The sequence below is a fragment of the Cariama cristata genome, unplaced genomic scaffold (genome assembly GCF_000690535.1).
Source record: "Cariama cristata isolate BGI_N322 unplaced genomic scaffold, ASM69053v1 scaffold4611, whole genome shotgun sequence".
NCBI classification, from domain to species: Eukaryota; Metazoa; Chordata; class Aves; order Cariamiformes; family Cariamidae; genus Cariama; species Cariama cristata.
Window position 1 is genome coordinate 10,443 of NW_009600853.1, and position 20,987 is coordinate 31,429.

At 41.7% G+C, this 20,987-nt stretch overlaps 1 protein-coding gene across 1 annotated transcript; it reads right to left on the reverse strand.

Moving 5' to 3' along the window:
- Positions 1-2,254: 2,254 nt before the first annotated feature.
- Positions 2,255-19,715, reverse strand: LOC104169297 (centrosomal protein C10orf90-like; the record flags this gene model as incomplete). The annotated part of the gene is made up of 6 exons (XM_009710191.1): positions 2,255-3,163; positions 3,722-3,821; positions 5,030-5,093; positions 16,019-16,217; positions 17,179-17,372; positions 19,425-19,715. Coding segments are annotated over 6 exons (887 nt in total), but the record flags the coding sequence as incomplete, so codon positions are not given.
- Between the last annotated feature and the right edge of the window lie 1,272 nt (positions 19,716-20,987).

Below are 20,987 nucleotides of genomic sequence, written 5' to 3' on the forward strand. Positions count from 1 at the left end.
TCTATTACAATGACTGGATTGTAGAGCTGAAATGAATGTCAGAATTGTTTGCTGGATACATTACCAGATACCTTCTTTTCTGAGGCCCAGAAAAAGAAATTAGGTTTGCAACAGAGAACATTTTTGGTTTTCTGAAGCAGAGGTTTCATATCATATAAAACATTCCCAGACAGTGATTTGCATCACGCATTTTGCTCACTAGGTATACTCCCAAGCTTATTTATACAAGAGAATTTCCACCTCAAATTGCCACGCATTTGTCCTGCAGATTTGGAAAATTACGTTTAGAGAAAAAAAAAACCAACCATTTGCAAATAACCCTTCTACGAACCCAAAAGATTTTGTGAATAGTGCACCGGCTTTAAGTCTGCGAGGAGGTGGAGTTACTCATGAGCCAAGGGAAGCAAGGATGCAGCAGGATGGTGCAGTACCCTGTCTCTGAGGGTGAACAGCAGAAACGAGAGGAAACCAGACCAGCTGAGAAGTGTCCTGCCCTGGTCAGCATGCCAAGAGGGGTGCTGAGGGGCCGAGACCGGGCTGAACCATGTCACACCAAGCCTGGGCCTTTCATCCCACTCGCTCACGTGGATCATCTCCTCACGAGGATTTGGATGCCGTGATTTCTAAGGAGAATCAGCTCCTCTGTTTGATAGTCCCAGTCAGAAGGTCAGAAGCAAATCAGATATGCACATCTATTTACATATGGGAGGGAGGGATATATTATGGCAATTAGATTAAGCCATCTCCCTATAGTTCCTGGGCATCCTGCAGGACAAATGTCTGGTTTCAGTGTAAAATACTGTTCCACTCCTGAAGGGGAAGGCTCTGCCCTGTCTCCTGCTCTGCCAGAGAAGAAGTGGGAAAAATTTTGGGGCTCTCTTCTGCTGTTGGCACCAGGTGTCAGTCCCAAACCAGGGGATATCCCTCACCCAGGCTGTGAGTTACCTTGCTGTGTGCTCCTCTGCAATCCATCCAGCTCCCCACGGATATCAAATACCAAATGTCTTGTCTCCATAACAAAATGTCTTGCTGTGGCTCTAGCGTAAGACTACAAGCAGGCTTAAATGTATACAGTAAAGCAGGCTTAAATGTATACAGTAAAGCGGGCTTAAATGTATATGGTATTTCTTTATGGATGTGTGCAGGAGATAATGCTCCTGAAGGGTACAAACTTGAAGAACCAAAGCTGCATTTCTCTGAAGTCAAGAAACTAGAGACTTAAGGAACCAAGGGGGAGAAATGCTAGGTTCCTACTGAAATCAGAGGGGATTTTGGCAATGATTTCTGTAGGAAATGTCTCTAGTTGTTGTACTGAGCTGTAACTGGAAGAAAGCTTGAAAGATAATCCTTCAGATTCAGTCTAGGGGACCATGTGTGTAGGTGTGCTTATGGCTATAATTTATCACGCTGTGCTGGAGACCCCGAAGTCCACCAGAGAGAGAAAGGCCCTCACGTTTGAAGCAGGCCACATGTTTTTCCTGGAGAGCATCAAGAGGGATCAATGAACCCACAGGAGAGCAGATGTACCGCGCAGCTGAGCTGCGAAACTTGGAGGATGCTCCTTCTTGCAGTCCCCTTTACGAGTTCTACTTGGAGCTATGTGTGGTCCAGCCCTGACTTCAGTTCTCAGTACAGCATTGCTTTCTTGATTAAAAAGACTTTTTTGGGGGGAAGAACCCTGGAAGTTTCTTCCTCACAGCCAGCATTACTTTACCTTACATGTCCTCTTGAAATATATTGAACTAATTGATGAGTTTTAAAAAATATGTGTCTGGAATGCAATATATTTGTCCAATAAATCTCTATCTTCTCTGTGAGCAGAAATTAACATCATTAATCCTACTTTACAAACTGGGAAGCTGAAACACAAAGAGGCAAAGTAACCTAACGGAGGCAGCCAGAGAACAAAATATAAGTAGATTCCTTGTCCAGCAGAGGTCACGCAGCTGGAGGCTGTCTCAGTGGCCAAAGCCCAGCTCACAAACATCCCTCTTCCAAAAAACCTGACCTTATATCTCAGGCTAGATGAGAAAAATAAAGCGTAGCTATCAAAGGCTAAATTCCAGCCTCATTCAAACACACTCAATTGAGCGTTCGTGCAACAGAGGTTTAACACTTGCAATGATTTTTACGGGCAATATTTTTTACTATAGGATTTGTGGCATACAAAGGCATGACTTCTCAAGCAGTTTCCATAATTGCGTTATATTTAACAGTACCAAATAAAAACATAGCAGTTGGATCAATGTTATGTTCATATTTTATTCCATAAAGAAACTCCATTGGTTTGTAAGCTGGTTGTTTTTACTTCCAAAATGTACAAATAAAGATTTAAATATTTTTGGAGGAAACATTACAGATGGTTTTAGTTCTGCAGTTTTGATGCAAACATACTTCTTGGCACCACTTCTTAATATGCCATTTCTATAAATACTTAATGCTCACAGAAGTGGAGTAAAATGTATATTACAATGAAAAACACGAAAAACAGTGTTATAATCAAATTTTTAAATATTGCCCTTTAACAGGTAAGCTTGCTATGTAGATTCACTATATAAACAGGAATGAAGTTCTTCAGAGAGCTAAAATATTGGTCCCTTTTGGTATGTTAAGTATTAATGTGAAACTGCTGCTGCTATGATTATGTGGTAATGCTATTTCAGCTAGTTTCTAAACATAACAAATAGTCATATTCATTTTTCTTTACTTCAAGGATTTAACTTACAGGAAATCAATTAATAGAATACTTCAGAGAAATAAGTTTTCCAGATCTTACAAACCCAGTTCTATTGCTACAGAGATGTATACTTTTTAAAAGATTAAGATAAATAATACCACTGTAATTCAGTATTTACATTAAAAATTCTTAAAATTATTTCCTCTGGGTAAACTGACCAAAAGGTGATGCTCTGAAACAGCTCTGTTCCCTTTTAGACTGTTTGTGATTACTTGAAAGTTGCCTGAAAATTTCAATTGAAATATAAATGATCTTACTTTATATAAAGAGCCAAAGATAAGAAAAATGCCTCCAAGTAATTGAGAGAACAATAAATTTTATGGCTTATCTAGCAATCAAAGGCATTCAAGACCCAATTAGAATGATGATGGGCAAGAGAATCCTTTGTCACTCTGTGTTTCTTTGAAGGAGCTGGTCCAGTAATTGCTAGGAAAAAAAACAATGCAAAACAACCTTAAGATACCATTAAACTACATAAGGTGGATATAGCTGTAGAAATCTTCAGTGAAACTGTAGGTGAGATGGTATTAGCGTTCTCAGACTTGAAATCTGCTGGCTACATTGCTCCAGAAAAAATCACTGAAAGCATTTCCATCTTGGACAGGAACGGTGTAATTAGATGGAGGAATAGAGCACTTAAGGAAAAATTGGTACTTGTGTGCAACGTGGAACAGGATTATCTGGGAACGCCCCAGATCTACGCCTGGATTAGCTGCGCTAACAGAGCTTACTACCACAACTAACTAATTACTCGTTTTTAAAAAACTGAAGTCTGGGGTGCTTATTCCAACACAAAGTTCAGCTGTTAATTCAAGTTTTAAGAAGTGCCTAACCCCAAGGACAAGATTTTAAAATCATCTTTTGCTCTCAGGGTTTGCACATGATTAGCACAGGCTCCCCAGGCAGGTGCTGTCCCTATGGACCCCCCCTCACAGGTGACGAAGGTTTACCAAACTCTACTTGGCATTCCCAGTAAATCCTTACCTTTTTAAAGGTCTCAACACGCAGTCTGTTACTCTGGATGATGATTCGTTTCTGTTTTTCTTCTTGTTTCTTTTTTACTTCAGGTAAGTTGTCATAAATCCTGGAATGAATTTAGGAAGTTAACTTCACATGTCATCCCTGAGACTCACAAATAATTTGTTTTTCTTATAGCAAAAGTTTGCCTTCAATGCAATACTTGTCATTGATGGGCACCTCTAAGTACTTGAATTAGATATAGGTTTATTATAAATGATTAACAATGATATTTTTATATAAAGTCTGACTTGTTGAAAAATACTCCTAATTTTGAACTAACAGGATCAGGTTATATAAATGCGGCAGCATAATTCTGGAGTAGCTTCTAATGAGCTCAGTGGAGTTGGTTTCAATTTATAGTAACATAATTCGAACCAGAATCTGGCCTGTACATTTTTTTATATTTAAGTCACAAAATTAATACCAAGCAATTATTTTCAAGTATTTTTCTAAAATACAAGAAAACCATTGTTATTAGACTGTAGACTGTTAACATTATTTCACTGTCATTAGGAACTCCTTTTGCCAAGGACAACAGAATCTGTCCATTTTAAAAATAACCTGAGTTGCCCTGAAAAAGTGACTTCTGGTCTGATCTTTTTCCATTGAAATCAATGATAAAACTCCCAGGGATTTGAAAAGAAAGTTGGACCTTCCTTCGCAGCCGTCCTGTTCTTTGCATGCGTACAAAGCCTGTTCAGTTCTGAGTTTTCCTCATACTATTTTGCAATACCGAGTTCTTGAAGCAGCCCGTTTTGGCTGGAGATTGTATTTTGGAGAAGAGAAATGGGACACATCTTGAGCATTCATAAAAATGGGATGAATTCTGCATGGTAGCCATTTGCAGCTTTGCTTGCTGTAAATGATGACATGAAGACCAGACACCACGTTCCTAAGAGTTTGCTGAAATTCCCATACTATGTGCCATAATCAGGGTTAAAAAAAAAACAACAACAAAAAACACCAAACCAAAATGACTGTACTACTTACATTTTTGAATGTCCAGCATGAGGTACCTGGCAGGGACTTAGTTTTCACACCATGGGTACCCCTTGCTGTCTGAAACTCCTAGAAAAGGGGTGCTCAAAGAGCAGGGGTCCCCCAAATCTATCAAATCGATACAGTGGAAGAAAACCATGAGCATCGCACAAAAGCGTGGCAAGCAGCGCGACAGACCAACCGCCCAGCATGTGAAGATGATGTGGAAATACGCTGCCTTAGGCGTGAGATGGCCGTGATTCTCACCGAACTTTAAACTGAAGCGATTCGTACCTTTTAGATCTCATATGCATCTCCTTCTCTGGAATGAATCTTTCCTTTGGTTTGAAGAGATTATCTAGCAGAGGGAAAATAAAGTTAATATTGGAGGAATCTGCATTTACTGAAATTTTAAATCTCATGTTCCAGGTAGTCATGATATGCTATTTCTGATTAAATTTTTGATGGCTTATGGCTGGATCCAAGTCTCCACAAGTCAATGGAAAGGCATTTAACAGCTTCATGTGGAGCTCCATTGGTTCCTGAAGCTGCCCTACAGAAAGGGAAGGATGGATAAGGCCCATAGCAACCACCTTCATTGCAGAGTTTGTTTATTTTTAAACGCAGATGACTTTTGTCATTGTCACATGCAGCGGTGTACGCCTTTTATTCCGATCAAAAAACAACGATGATTTCTGCTATATCAAGTGATCTATTTTCCCCACATGCTCGCGCAGGCAATTGCACCCGTGCACACTGGCCGCATCCTCCGCTGATGTGTGTTGGGAACCTGGGCCGGTACGATCATTTCTGATTCAATTTACACCTGTTTTGCAGGGCTGTGAATAATTATGCTGAGCATTAGGAGGAAGAAAATTATATTACTCTTTCCTGATCAAATAAGATGTCTGTGATAATTCTAATCAGCATTTCCCTGGGTACGGGAAAATAATTACCGATCTTAGCAGTCGGTTAATCTCAGGAACAGGTAATTTTAACACCTTCCTTGCGAAAATGGTTTCTGAATGGGAAGGGATGGTGTTCGTACAAGGTGAGAAGCTAGTAAATACATAATCAGAACTGATTCTTGATGAAGGTTAGGTTGTGTCTAACCATGTTTATCAGGGAGAGGAGGGAGAACTGCTGCCTGCACAGCTATGTTTTATTTAGATTTACACTGGGATGATGAAAGAAAAAGCGGGGAGATGGGGCAGGGTCCCCACTCTGTACGAGAGGACACTTCCAGAAGGGGGAAAGGAACATCCCTGCGGTGCAGGAGCTGCCGCCCTGATGCACACAGGTGACCGAGGATAGCTGTAGCTTGAGCTTCTCAGTTCAGGTGTACGAAAGCAATGGTTTTATGTTCTGGTTTCTGAAAACAAGGATGACCAGAGCGTTCCCTATGCCCAGCCAGGTCCAGGCCGTTTCCCCGGGGCACTGAGGACAGGGGTATAATGCCCTGTGTAACAGTAATCTGAACGTCAAAGGTATTTGCCAGCATCCTTGCAAAACATATGTATAAGATAAATATAAGTGCAAACTTCTAAGCACTTCCATTTTCCAAGGAAGTTTGGAAGACATAATATATATCACAGCAGGCCTCTTTCTGCCATCTCACTGACGAGGCAAAATACAATAATCAAGGCAGAGAAGCAAATACAGACAATAATTCATTCCAGAACTGCCCAGTGCAGATCCTGGCCCTGAGCAGACCCAGTGACCACTGCCCCAAAAAAGACCCCTTCCCCACCAAGTTTCCTTCCCCACTGTTTAAGACACCAAATGTTTCAGGGATTTTTATGGGAGATGTCTTGGCAACCAAACAGCCCCAGGCAGTTTCTGGAGCTACACCTAAAGGCAAAGTCGTACTCAGATTACCGTGTTTCTCAGGAAAACACTACATGTCCTGTAAGATCACTGTTGTATCTCAATGTAAAAACAAAAGGGAGCTTTGCAGCAGTTCCTATTCTGAACTGGTACAGTTTTCAAAACACAGATTGAAGAAGGAGGGGATGCTGCGAAGCCTCCTCCGCCTAAGGGCAGACTTTTCTCCACTCACTGGTTGTCTACACTTAATCATGCTTATTAAACCTTCAGCACACACAAGCAACATGCTCAATTTACTAGGAAAATACAATTTGCCTCTTATTTATTAGTGGTTTTATGTTCATTTACATGTTGATTAACTTAAAAGGAATAAACACTTGGATGTTATTACTATCAAAATAACGCTGAAACGTAAGGGAGCAGATTGCCTGTGACCCGAACGGTCCTGGTGAAGGATCAGGGTCCAGGGGGTCATTGATATTCTGGGATCAGTGTGGATCTTAGTACACTCCAGAGCAGTCTCAGCATAGTCCCTTGCCGCTCGAGGTTGCACACCTCATTCTGAGAGTTCAGGATTGCCGGATGCATCCCTTCCCGTAAGGCATGTCCTCTAACCTCGAGAATGGCACGGAATCCCTCTGAAATTGTATAAAGCCATCACTAGGGCTCCTCTGCAGCGCTAAAACAAAAATAGGAGGCACTTCATGCTGCACAGCAAATTCAGGCATCTTTTTTTGTCTGTGTGGTACTATAGTCCTCAGTATGAGATCCCTGGTGTGACAACCAGTTCCTCGCATGTTCCCATGTCCCTGGGCACAGAAGAGCAGCTGAGGACACTGGAAATAGCACCCCAGCAGAAACCTGCACTGCCTGCACCAAGCCCTCCTGCTGTAAGTCAAGGCGGACACCCCATAAGATGCGATATGATCAGACAGCATGAGTGGCAAGCACAGAGCCTGAATTTTGTATGGTTTCCTATGCACCGTGAGTGACATCTGCTCAAATTTATGAACGTTTGTTCCAGGAATTCTCAGATGTAGGATTTCTGGAACAAAACTAATTGTTTTAGGGATCCCTTCCTTTTTTGTTAGATAAAAGCTATTAACGACACATTAACATTTCCAGACCTCTGTGCGTAGCCACCAGAACATGCGAGGGATGAAAAACCCAGCCGGGGATCTGCAGGTCTGCAACCTATCTTGTAAACAGTGTGACAAGCTAATCTGTAATTTTTCTCCGAGTCGCTAAGACAAGCTGGCCCCTGTGTTTGAGTGCTGGGAAACACCACAGAGGCCAAGAGCTGCGCGGGTGCTGGGGCGCGCGGCTGCTCCTCCAAAACAATCCTCTTGTGATGGCACAGAAATGGTCCTGAAGGGCATCACACCCATCGCTGCCCGCGATTCTGCCTGGAACTGGGTATGTGGCTGTGTGGGTGGCTTTGAAGGGAAGGATTAAAAAAAGACCCTGGGGAAAATTCTCCAACAAAAAAAAAAAAATAAATCTACCTTAGTTATAAAAATACCCTTTGTGAAGCAGCTTGGAGTCAAAAGGTTAACACTTACAGCTAAACATTCATGTAATCTCTCGTGGCTCACTCTCGGTTCGCTGTGTAAGAAAAATAAAATCACATGCAAGCATCAAGCAGAAATAGGGCTGATCCTTACGGATTTTAGGATTAGAATTTAAAAATCAACTAAAAAATAAATAAAACTTGGTATAAATGAGAAAATAAGAATCATACGTGACTTTAAATATTTGTTAATATTCAATACCGAGAAGAAAGCATATTTCAAAGTGGAAGAGCAGCACAGATTCAGAGCTATAATAACCTGCCAAACACATCATGAAGACCTGAATTAACATTCTTTCCTACCAAGTGAAGATCAAAGTGGGGCATAAGGTGGACAATTCCCCAGGCTGATAGTCTTCTACATCACATTTTATCAAAGTTCCTTATCAAATTTCACAGCCTTCTATTACTTTTGGAGAAAACTATTCTGAAGGATAGAGAAGAAGGGATTTCAAAGCAGACATTAAGCATTTCCAGTGATGCACCGTGGTTAAAAAAAAGTATAGACAGATAGGCGTGAACTTCATTGGTGTTTTATTCAAACCTTGTGAAACTAGTGAGCTTCTGGTATTTACACCAACACTCTGTGCAACAGCGGTCTGACATCTCCATAGTGGGAGAAATAAACCACTTCAGCAAGTTGTAAATAAAGCTAAATGGGTCATCACTGTAATGTATTTTAACTAGTGCTAAACTGCACTTCAGATGGGATAAGTTACTTTCCTGCTCAGGAATTTAGCAAATGTTTAGACAGAGAACAGATAAACTGATTGTGTTGAAACCAACCCCTGACTTCCTATTTACCACTAAATTGCTGAAACACTTAGAAAAAGAGTGACAAAATTTATCAAAGGCTAAACTCTGCCCATCAGAACATACATATGTTTTCTCCTAACAGGAATGCAAATTCTCAAAGTTTGTTAGGAGCTAAAACATGCCTCTGTGGATGTGTTGCCAGCCCCTGAAAAGCAAAGCACCGATAGTGGTGGTTCTCTAATTAAACTGCTTTTTTACTGAACTGAAAAAATAATTCACCAAAAGCCGATTCACCCAGAGAAGTTCTAAGATATAAAAGTTTTTTTTTAAAAAAAATACTGCTTTTTTAAACCAACAGTCCCCTAAAATACAAATTACCCTTGAATCTAAGATAAATGTCAAGGTGGCATTCAGCTTCGCACGCCCATAGCACTTGACTGGGAATTTATCCAGAGAATATGAACTAGTGCCTACACCCAGGGGTGCTGCCCAAACTTTTGCACACTGTGCGTCAATGACTTCATGCAATGAATTACTTCAGCTGCTGTCAACAGATGAGGTTTTGGTATTATTTATAAAAAATGCAATAACCCATTAGTTAAAGTTTTGATGGTAGGGCTGCCTGGACTTTCTGCTCATCTGAGAGGAATGCTGAAGCTCAAAAGTGGTCCTTCACCCAAGAGGACCCACAGGAAGGTGGTTCAGGTCTGTCCTACGCTGTGGCTGCTGAGACTTCTGATCCTCCTTAACATGTCAGTCTTAACAATGGAAAACATTACTAGTATCCCTAAAAAAGCTGTTGTTTACAGGTTTATGAAAACATTTTCATACTAAATTAATTTTGGGAGTGATGCAGGAGATTGCAGTCCCCTCTGTCCAAATGGCACTTGAATGTTCATGGATTTCATCCAGAAAAAAAAAAAGTTATTAGCATCTCACCTGGCCTTCCTAAACCATTCCTGTTTGATTACAGCACATAGTCTTAAAAAGCATAAAATTTCTTTCAAAAATAGCAATTAATGAAGAAGGTATGACAGATCTTGGTAAATTCACCAAAAGATTAGTTTAATCTTTGGTAAAATTTACACCATCTTCTTAATCCCAGCTTCTTTAGTTTCAATTTCTAATCATGGGTGAAAATCAGACCTTTTACTCCTGAATTAAGGAGTCCATCATCAAAAATTCAGTTTGCTATTCGGTTGCTTCAAGACTCCAATGAAATTATCCCCCAGCAAACGGACTGAACTTCGTGAGTCACTATTATAATGCACATTGTTCCAGCGCTGTCATCATCCACACAGAAAACTCTTCATATTTGAAGATTTTCCAATTTATTGCCACTGTCCTTGCTCAGAGGCTGGCTATCTTCCCCCTTTGCAAGGATGAGAGCACGGAGGGGAGATGCTGGTCACCCCATTCACTGTATCACCTCCTCCCCTGTCATCACAGCGAGTCTGAGCATCGGGCTCCCGAGAGACCGTGTCATCCACTGCCAGTGACTTGCAATGTGCCGCCTTGTTTAGCTGACTCATAGGCACTGCTCTAATCGATGTGATGAATAATAATATCATAAAAATAGGTCATTCCTCTTCCTAATTCAATTACCTGACTGCAGCTTAGTCTTTACTTAGAGCTGTCAGCCTTAACCAAGTGGCCAGCTGCCAACAGGCTCAGTGGCTCTACTGCTGGCTATCAGTTTTGACGGGGAAAAGGAACCTGAGAAATGACCTAGCTAAAGTCACCTGTGAACAGAGATGGGCTGGTGGCTGCAAACATCTCATCGGCCACCAACGGCATCTGAAGACCACGAGGATGCACGTTAGTGGCTGCAGGATTTGCTGGCTGTACGCGTATTGCAAATTCTCTGACTGCCGTCTACTCCTCTCTCTACAGTCCAAATAAAAACCTCCCTGGCGTAGAGCTCCTTGAGAAACCAACCCCTTGAAAACACAAACAAACAAACAGCAGTCCTCACCCTCCAGGCTTTTGCAGTTACAATAAAGCTTTCTGGAAAGGTTTAGAAGCACGACTGAGGAGGTATAAACTTGTTTCCAAAATATTACTAAAGATACAGGATTTGGGTACAAATCCAGAGAAACACAGCAGGCATCGCGGTAGGGGTCGAACGGTAATGTTCAACTTATATTGCCATTTCCAGTGAACCACCGCCCTCTCAAAAGAAAAGAAAATGGAAGGTATGAAAAAACCATATGTGCCTGAGAAATTTTTTTAAATCCCTGAAAGTGCTTGTGTACACTAAGATCACAAGGCTGTTCATTATGCAGATTTAAAGGCCTATAAACAGCTGGTAGTCCTGTCACTGAAGTAATTACATTACGGTTTTCGAGATTTAAATCCCGTTATTTGAACATTGTTTCTGTTCAGTTCGTCACAGTGGGATCTCTAATTTGTTCGACATAGTCAACAGCAGAGTAGTCTATCTTGGACTAATTAGCACTTTCGAAATTTAGCGGTACACATTACACAGCACAAAGGCTAGCGTGAGAGTTGCAGGTTCTCTGCCTTCAAAGTGCTCTTGTGACGATAACAATCTTCTGCAGGAGAAACATTTTCAGTTTTCTAAGATTACTTTCAGAGTGTCATGAATTACAACTAAAAATGGTTTAATTGGGTTTTTTTGGTTTTTTGAGGATAAGAACGTAAATGGAAACTGCACAGATGTTGGTATTGTATGCAAATGATGTTGAATGGCAATTATTTCTTTCTCCTACAAGAAATTAAAGTTTTAACAACTGTTGAAAACATTGGAAAACTATGCTAGCTGATAATTTCGTGTTATCAATAAAGACACTTTAGCCCTATAGAATAATCTCAGGTGGAGAAAAATCTCTGAAGGTCATTGCTCTTTTTTCTGGGTGAAAATTATTTTATTGAAATAAAAGCTGTGAGTCCAGAGGGAAGCACATGTAACAAGCGTATTTCAGAGAGACGTAATAGCAGCAAACTTGTCAAGTGCAGAGGGAAACATCTCGGGCTGCAGTTTCACCCCCATTTACGCCTGCATAAAAGCAGGTTGCCACGCAAGGGGACAGTCCCACCTCTCCCCCTCCCATGTCACCTTCCTGTGCAGGCACGGATGTGCATGGGGGGAACTGGGCCAAGGAATGTCCTCTGGCGGTGGAAAATTTCTGTTTAGGAGGCATTTCTTCACAGAAAGGGTCGCTAGGCACTGGAATGGGCTACCCAGGGAGGTGGTGGAGTCACCATCCCTGGGCGTGTTTAAGAAAAGACTGGACGTGGCACTTAGTGCCATGGTCTAGCTCACATGGGGGTGTTAGGGCAAAGGTTGGACTCGATGACCCCAGAGGTCTCTTCCAACCAAACTGATTCTGTGATTCTGTGAAAACTAATTGGATAACTAATGTTACTGCCAGTGCTTGCGGCAAGTATGCTGCAGCGACCTGCTCTGCAAGCACCTCGGGCTTGCACAGAGACTCTACTCCCACCCAGCCACAAATGCACTTATAATCCATCCTTAGGGTCACCGTGTTGGGGTCAGTGCAAATTAAACTCATCAGCCAACCTGCTCTTACAAAAAAGACCTTTGGAAGATGTATGAGGGTGTGCTGGCAATGAGCCCTATGAACCTCAGAGCCGTAAAGACCTCTACCTCCACAAATCCCAAAGACATCAGGAAAGAGAAAAACGAGAGAGGAGGAAACTATCAGACTGAAAAAAAGCAACCACAGGATCACACCCTGAAGCCTACAGATGCCATCAATACAATGTTGTATATTTAAGTCAGTCATCATTTTACCCTCCTGGGTTCTTAATTTCAAATGTTGTTTCAACACGTGTTGCTGTGAAAGAGCAGCCTGCTTCCCGAGATCAGGCAACCTACACGCAGGCTGCATTTGACGGGGATTTTTTCAAGACTAGCAGGGAGAACAGGAGAACCAGTAGTACCAGTACCAAATAAAATACCAATGGCTATGGGGACTTGGCAAAGTTCCCTTGACTTCTAACGATGGTTGAGGTCTAACATCTGGTTTGGCCTTTATAAGTGACTGCACCAGACGTAGGCTTCCAGATGACCATAGGAATGTACGTGGCAACATAGGGCAGGTCTGTGCCCACCACTGCTGCCCAGTGCAGCCCTGGACCGTACCCTGGGAAGCAATGGTTGTGATAACACAACACTGAGCCTCAGCCCCCAGCCCCTGTCCCCAGCTGTGGGGTCACAGCCAGCTGCTCCTGCACCATGACCGATTCCCAGTCAGGTAAAGCCAGGGATGGAGGTGGCATTCAGGACTTTCTCTGTTTGGACCTACAGACACACCTTATTTTTCCTTTTCTGGGCACTTTGTGCCCCACATAAATCCCAGGCTCTCTACCACTTGAAAAGCTGACTTTGAAATACATAGTCAGGGATGAACCCTGCCATGTCTCCTTGGTCCAGCCAGCTTTGGGCGGCAGGCAGATTTCGGTGTCATCTGTGCATGGGTGCGGTACATGAGCAGCCTAGGAACTCTCTTTGGGAAGGGCACAGTCTCATTACACCCGTAAAAATGGGAGGCTGGTGCCAAGGGAAGCGGTGCTGCTCTCCTCCCTCACCATCTCCCACCCTCCCTCTCGCCTCCCCTCTGCCAGCTCATCTGGTCACAACACTGTTTGATGAGCCGGATCAGTTGTTTGATCTGATAAAAACTCAAAGAGTGAATCCTAATTTAAAAAAAAAATAAAAATATTAAAAAGCAGATCCTGCTAGATCAGCTTACGGATCCAGCTGAAATATGGGGGCACGGATGGGCCGCGTGTAGCGACAGAGCAGGCGGTGACACTGCTGCTTGTGCCCGCAGCCTTCCTTGCACCAGGTCATAATGTGAAACGGCATCCTTAAATCACTGGGATTTTGATGTCCACTTCCCGTCTCAGTAAATGAAACTGTGCTTGCATCCCTACCTGGACTACAGCTACATTTTCTTTTCATTTTCCTTTTGTTTTCTACAACATGACACAAAGTCCTTCGTTGCTTTAGAAGCACATTTTACATGCTAAAAAGGCTTTTCCAGAGAACACAGAATAACGATGACAACAAATGATAACTTCTCTTCCTTCCAGCTTTGGGGGCTGGCAGAAAGGAAGGAGAAGACTGTGACGCCGGTGGGATGGGGATGCCATCAGCAGAGACATCAGAAGGATACAGGTATCCAGCACCCTTGGTGAGCAGGAGGAGGAAGCCCTATTCTCTTTGGCAAGAGGGATTGCAACTGGAAAAGCTTGGGAGCATCTGTAGGAAACAAAGATGCTCCACTCTGGGACTCGTTAATGATACTAATCCTTCTGCACAATAGCATCCACCAGGAGAAGTCCTAAAATACCAATTGTTGGGACTCAGAGCAAATTAAATATGCTCATTACAGTCCTACACAGCCCTCTGAACTGCAGCCGGCACAGCTGTGCTTTGTCAGGGATCTAGGATTTTCAATATTAATTACAGTTACGCCTAAATAGCAGACATGTGACAAGTCTGCCATTATAAAAATATTAAGATCTCACAAACAGAAAATTGCATGTGGTACATGAAGGCAGATGAGTTACGGAAACTAAAGATTCTCTTTAGACAAATTTATCTTTAAAGACCAACCACTAAAAGAGGGAAATAGTAATTTGCTTGAATAATTAATGAATATATTTCAATATTATGCTTTTATTACTCATTAAACAAGCATAAAAATTTATCTTTAATTATAATTTTGTTTCGTGAAGTATTTGCAGAGTAGTTTGGGGGACTTCCGAAGATGACCAAACAAAGAGGGAGATATTTGCCACTTCTTCTAAGATCTATGACAAACTCCTGGCCTGTGCCACTGCCTGCTGGTGCTGGCGCAGAGCCCCCAACACCACGGGGCAGTGCAGCCCTCAGAGATCTGAACCCAAGTAAATTAACTTGGATAATTGAAGCGGTGAACGAATTTTATTGACTCTTTCAAGTATAATTCCTGTTTTGTGCTTTGTTTACTTAGGCTTATTTAGCTCTGACTATAAAAACCCATGACATATCTGATGTAGGGTAGCCTCTGTCATACCACAACAAAGGGCACAGATGTAGCGATAGAAATTGGTACTCTCCAATGCAAATCATGCCAAAAGCCCCGAGACGGGGACTGCGCACAGCTTTCCTGCACCCAGTCTCATTCCCTAGCCAACAAAACACTTCTACGTGTTTCCCAGTGTTGAGGACATCAAAGATTTTCTTTCCTGCTTCCTCCTGGTGACCCATCTAGTTGTTTAATGTTTTCAATCGATTTACTTTTCAGTAGAATAATGTGGCTTCAAACAGCCACAGATTTAAAACCAAAATGTAAAGAGGAATGCCAGTCAATCAAATAAATCTTTTTCTTTAGTCAGCTGAATTAAGTAACAGCCAGATGGCAATTAAAAACAAAACAAAAGTAATTAGTTTAACACCTTGCACGTAGGTAATATTTACAGAGGTGCTATTGGGAGGGAGCTGTGAGGGAGCTTCTCAGGAAGAACCATTTCACCCACTGGATATTGAATCTATTTACCACCAGGGTAATGAAACAACCTAATCAAGTTGAATTAAGAAATCACAGCGTTCAGATGCATTGATTTAGCAGCCTTGCATACAGCTGCTGGGCAGACCAGCATTCTTTCACAGCTACCTCACTGCTGAGGGCTTCATGAGTCAAGTGGCAAGTCCACACCTGAAGCTGCTGAGAAAACCGGATTGGGATTCCTATTCCCAAATCCCACCTGTCCCCCTACTTGTCGCTTCTCTCTCCAAATTGGTCCTTCTGTGACCTCTGAGAGGTATGAAATGTCATTTACCGCTACCACTTCTACAACTCGCAGCAAGTGGAATCGTGCTGAAGAACACGACTGCAGGTGACAATGACAAGAAGTCCCCAAGGAAGGCTCCTTCCGCTGCCACAGACCACAGAAAACCCCTCATCCCCGCCAACCCATCTCTGCGCTTCGGAGGCTTTCTGCTTTGAGCATTAGGACAGATGCTGGAGCTCTGGCGGGGTGAAAGAGGGGCAGCGGGTCTCATGTTTTTTCCCAAAGTTAATATGGAAATACGATACACGTGGCAAGGTTTCAAAGACAGCTACAGACCTGTTGCTGGTCACAATTCAACTTACCACTGAGAGGGTGAGGAATGGTGTACTGCTTTTTTTTGCTGGAAGTGGATGTTGAGGAAAGCTTGCGAACAAGGGTTCCTTGATTGCTTGCAGGAGCATCGCTCTGCTGGGCTTTCCTCAGCTGGACCTTATGTTCAAGTTTCTTCAGCCTTTCTCGCGAACGAGAGATGAACTGAGGCTTATGGATTTCCAGTGCTTCCTAAATGAAACAGAGTGACCGTTTTGTTTTAAAAGAATTAAAAGGAAGAAAAAAATGTGATGTGCATCTAACTGGGTTCAGTAAGAGGTTATCAATGAAAATGATTGCTTATCTGTACAAAAGTTAGCAAACTGCCTTCCTATCTGCCTTTACTTCCTTCTACTGCTAGAAAGCTGCCTTGGTGTGAAATTTCCAGATCAGACAAAGGAGATTTTCTGAAAAAACCCAACTCTCAGAAAACATATCCAAAAGGTTTTGAATTACACATTGTTAGAAGTTATCCAAATTCAAGTTCTTGATGTTTTGCCTATTTCCTTGTCTCACCCCATCACCAAAGCAGCTTGTCACTAACAGTTCACAAACTTTCCTGTTTATTTAGACTGTCATGCAGATTTATTCATGGATGATCTAGAAAGAAAACACTTTCCAGTCGAAGGCTGCTTCAGCATCTAGGAATGTCTCAGGACAAAAGACAGGAGTGGAGACTGGTCTGCACCACGTGTCGGAGGAGAAGACGGGAAAGCACGTCTGCTGCTGGGGCTTGCTATCAACCTCGGGTCGTGTCCGCACCTACGGCTGCCGCTTGTGGTACTGGATGTCACGCACATTTGGGAAATTGGTAGTTTCGAGGTACAATTTCCAAAGTGCCTTCGGGAAATTTGTAAGTCCCCAAATTTTTAACATGTTCCTCTGCAGGAATGGCAGCTGGGGCTTAAAACGGGGACCTTTTACAACCAGACAACGAAGCAAGTCTTGGCAGCTGATGCAAGTTACCAAAATTTCACTGGAAAGGAGAAAACTCAAGGGAATGCGAACTTCTGTCCTCAGCCACTTCCCAGGAAGCAAACACCATCCATGGGGAAAAAAAAAAAAAGGAAAAAAGAAAAAAAACTTACAAAATAATAACAAAAAAAGCAATCCCCATATTAAAAGCAACAATAACAACAAATTGATGTTTTACCCGCAGCGTCTGTGGGGCTGGTGGAGTTTTCTCAGGCTCGGAGGTGGTTTCTGGTCGGGTGAGCATGTCGTTTTTCTCATGAGTAACATCTGGCGAGCGAGGCGTGGATAGTGTTACCCTGCTGGCTCGCTCCCACTCGTCCTCCTCCTCACACGCCTTTATTTTGTCACTTGAACCACAGAATTCATAATCACCTTCGAGAGATTTAAAAGTTCATTAAGAGTGCATGGTTAATTTTTTATTGGGTTCTCCACCTCATTAGACATAGAGGGCAATTTCTGAAATAAGAATGCCAAGGTATTATTAATGGGCCTCATTAAGCAGAATAGATCAAATCTAATCATAGGTGCTACTCACTGCCCTGTGACACCCCGAGTATCTTTCACATTAAGCCAGACATCACATCGAAGCATAATTAAACCGCTCGGATGCTTAGCTCCATTTGCTGGTATTCGCTTCCCAAAAGCACGACACTACTGTAACACAGTTGCATCATGGAAAGCAAAGGATATCAGGCTGCGGTTTGCAGTTTGAGTTCATTTCAATTTATTGCATGTATTGTAGGAAATAACATATTGCTACGGACCTTAATCACATATAATTTCTCTTTGACCATACTAAGGCTTTCATACACACTACTCTTGTTTTTTTCTTTGCTGATAATACGGTTTGCTTTCTATCATTTCTAGATATTCCTTAGCCAGTTGAATGACTCCATGAAAAAAAAGAAACCAAAAAGTTAATATGTATTATAGGATATTACTGTGAAAGCTGTCAATTCACAAAGTCTTCCATTGAGAAAAAAAGATAATTTTCTACACTTATAATTATGCTTTAATGCCCTATGACTGATACTCCCTGCACAAATTAGTACCAAAAGAGGCTACTTGCTCAAAAATCAGAGTTGACAAGATTCTCATTTAGAGGACATAATTCATCCAAAATAACAAAGGAACTGCAGAAGAGCTCCATATGAACTATTTTGAAAAGTCACACTGGAGTACTTCTTCCTTGCCAAATAATTTGATTTCTACAACTAAATATCTGGGAATAAAGCCCATTACTGTTTTATTTCAATTTTTGGTTACAATAAAATATTTTCCTCTTTATGACATATTGTACGTATTATATTGTACTTTAAGAAAATATTAAAATGATCTCTGTTGGGTACATTTGCCTTATAAAAGCCTGAACTGTATTTCCTCCCTAATACTGTTCTTGTTAACATTTTGGAAAAAAAGCTTGAAACCTGTGAACATGAAATTAAACTCCTCGATAAGCCAGGTTTATAGAGGTGTCAATTAACTTTGTGTTTGACAGATCTCAGTGGATGCTTCACTCTTGCAAAACTGAGTCACTTCCAGTTAGTGAAATGGCATGATTTAACTTCAGGCACTGAAAGCAGAACGTAGGCTTCTCCCATCTAAACAGGTGTTATATTCTGTGGCTTTAGAGTCAATAATGAAAATGTTTTGCCTACCTGCCTACAAAAAAATCTGTAAGAAAAAACACGGTAAGGAAAAAGGTTATGTGACCATTATAACATTTTTAAGGTATTCTTGGAGTAAATTTCTCACAAACCCATTGACACGGAAGCCAAACTAATCTATAGTATATTGTCTGAGCTGTCTTCTGCAAAAGTACCTTATGCATGAATACAGCTGGTTGTGTCATCTCCATTTTAGCTATGTGAATAAATGCTGGACATAAGACATCCCAACCAGTGCTGATCTATAAAAAATTGCATTTTACATGCTGAAACCTTGTTGATAGTCAATCGTTAAAGATTTGGTTTTTTTTTTTCTTCGTTATAATCTCTCCAAATAAGGTATTTCATGCTATGCCAGTGCACCACATAGTTCAGTCTGTTGTGTCAAAAAAAAAAAAAAAAAATATTGCAGAAGTGAAAGGTGTCAGAACAAGCTTGTAAAAATAACCTCACTTCTGGTGTTCCTTGGTTGGAGTGGGACTGCTTGACCCTGCAGTTTTAATGTTTTTTCAAGATTTTCTTGAATCTACTTACAAAACAAGCCTATCTTTCTCATTTTAATCTTGTTTTCTATTAACCATAGCAATGTATACAGTCAGATTAGTTGATTGATCTCTCACCAGATGACTCATACTCAGCACTTAAAGCTGGACAAAAATGGACTGAATTTCCATTATTTCACTTTTTTCTTTGAGACTGATCTCATCTTATTATTGAAACCATATTCCTAACAACCACAGTAGGATTTGTACCTTACTTTTTAGGAGCTGGTTTTCCCTGTGAACATTTTCTTCTGAGAGGATTCTTGATGAAGCTTTTATATTGCACATACTATGGGAGACAGGCATTTTTGGTTTCAGGATGCCCTGCGTGTGGATCTCTTTGGATTTGGAGGTGCCTTTGGAGGGATCTCTCTTTTTCGATGAGCCATCAGTAGCAGCAGTGATTGCCTTTCTGGATGCTGTATCTGGAAGAGAGCCAGAGGCCATCGCGCTGCTCCTGCCCGTGGTGCATTGCTGCTTCTTGCTTCCCAGCAGCATTTGCGTTCCTGTGAAAAAACAGAAAAAAACACCCCCAAATTCTACCGGATGGGAACATTTTTCTTCTCACCCCTCTCATCTTCCTAATTCTTATTTTCTGCAAAACTGCTTTCAGTCGTATATTTTTAAAAATTGTAGCTGATATAAATTTTATCACGACTGCCAACAAAATGTTACCGATGATAGAAATAATCACAGAGGATATTCTTCGTAAAAATTAATGGCCATTCTAAGGAATATATACACACTCTGATGGGCAGCGTGGAAGGAGTCAAGATACCTCTGACTAAAAGGTATGCTATGCGTCTTTGTCTTGTCTCTTATTCACTTGAGAGGAACATTTTAGGTTGGTTAAACCTGGTCAAAATTAAAGTTATGGATCCAATGGTGGCTGAAAACTGAGGTCCAAGAGGTTTCAGGATGAGGGTTTTAACCTCTCTGTAGTGGAGTGGCTGCCTCAGAAAGATCTCCTGTCTCCAATGTTTCTAGTGCCCTGCTCTACCTCTGTGCAAAGCCTCAGCAGAAACAAGCAGCAAAAAGGTCAAATTTGTACAAGACACACTTTTCCCTAAAATTGTTTTGATGAGAAGGGTGTTGCACAGCAGCTACAACTGCAGGACCCTGCCACATCAAAAGCGACAGAGGTAGCTGGGTAAGCTCTCTGCTAGATAGACCTTGAAAGATGGTTCAAGCTGACCACCACTGCCAGCAAAACCCTAGAAAACCGAGAGTGTGGGCAAACAGGCATACAGAAATGTCTATTTTCCAAGGTGCATTTTAGGTAGTGTTTTGAAGGGAGAAGAGGTAGACTAGGAAAATAAATCAATCAGGAAATGAAATCCAAAGAATGAGGGATAGCATGGAAAGGGCATCAGGATAACCAGGGCGGGGGAAGAAAGAAGGAGGAGATTGGAACCGTTTTACGTCCCCGTGAGCCGCTCGGCAGTGGTCCCTGGTAGGCAGGCACCCACAGGGCCATGCACGCAGCATGACCCTGCTCTTCTTTTTCAGGCATGTGCATCAATTGCCTCTTGGCAGTCCTAGTCACAGGCTGACCCAAGATCTAAAGATCTACGTAGATGGAAATGACAACTAGCTATTAAAAAGACTCTGAAAGAAGGCAACCAAGAGATTTGAGAGGTATAAGGGAAAAAAAAACCCAGAAAAACCCTGATTTCAGACTTAACCATGAAACCAAACAATCAGGCAGTGATTGACTCATTCTCTGTTGTGGACATAAGACATTTAATAAATGACTGGTGTTCCATGACAAACACTTT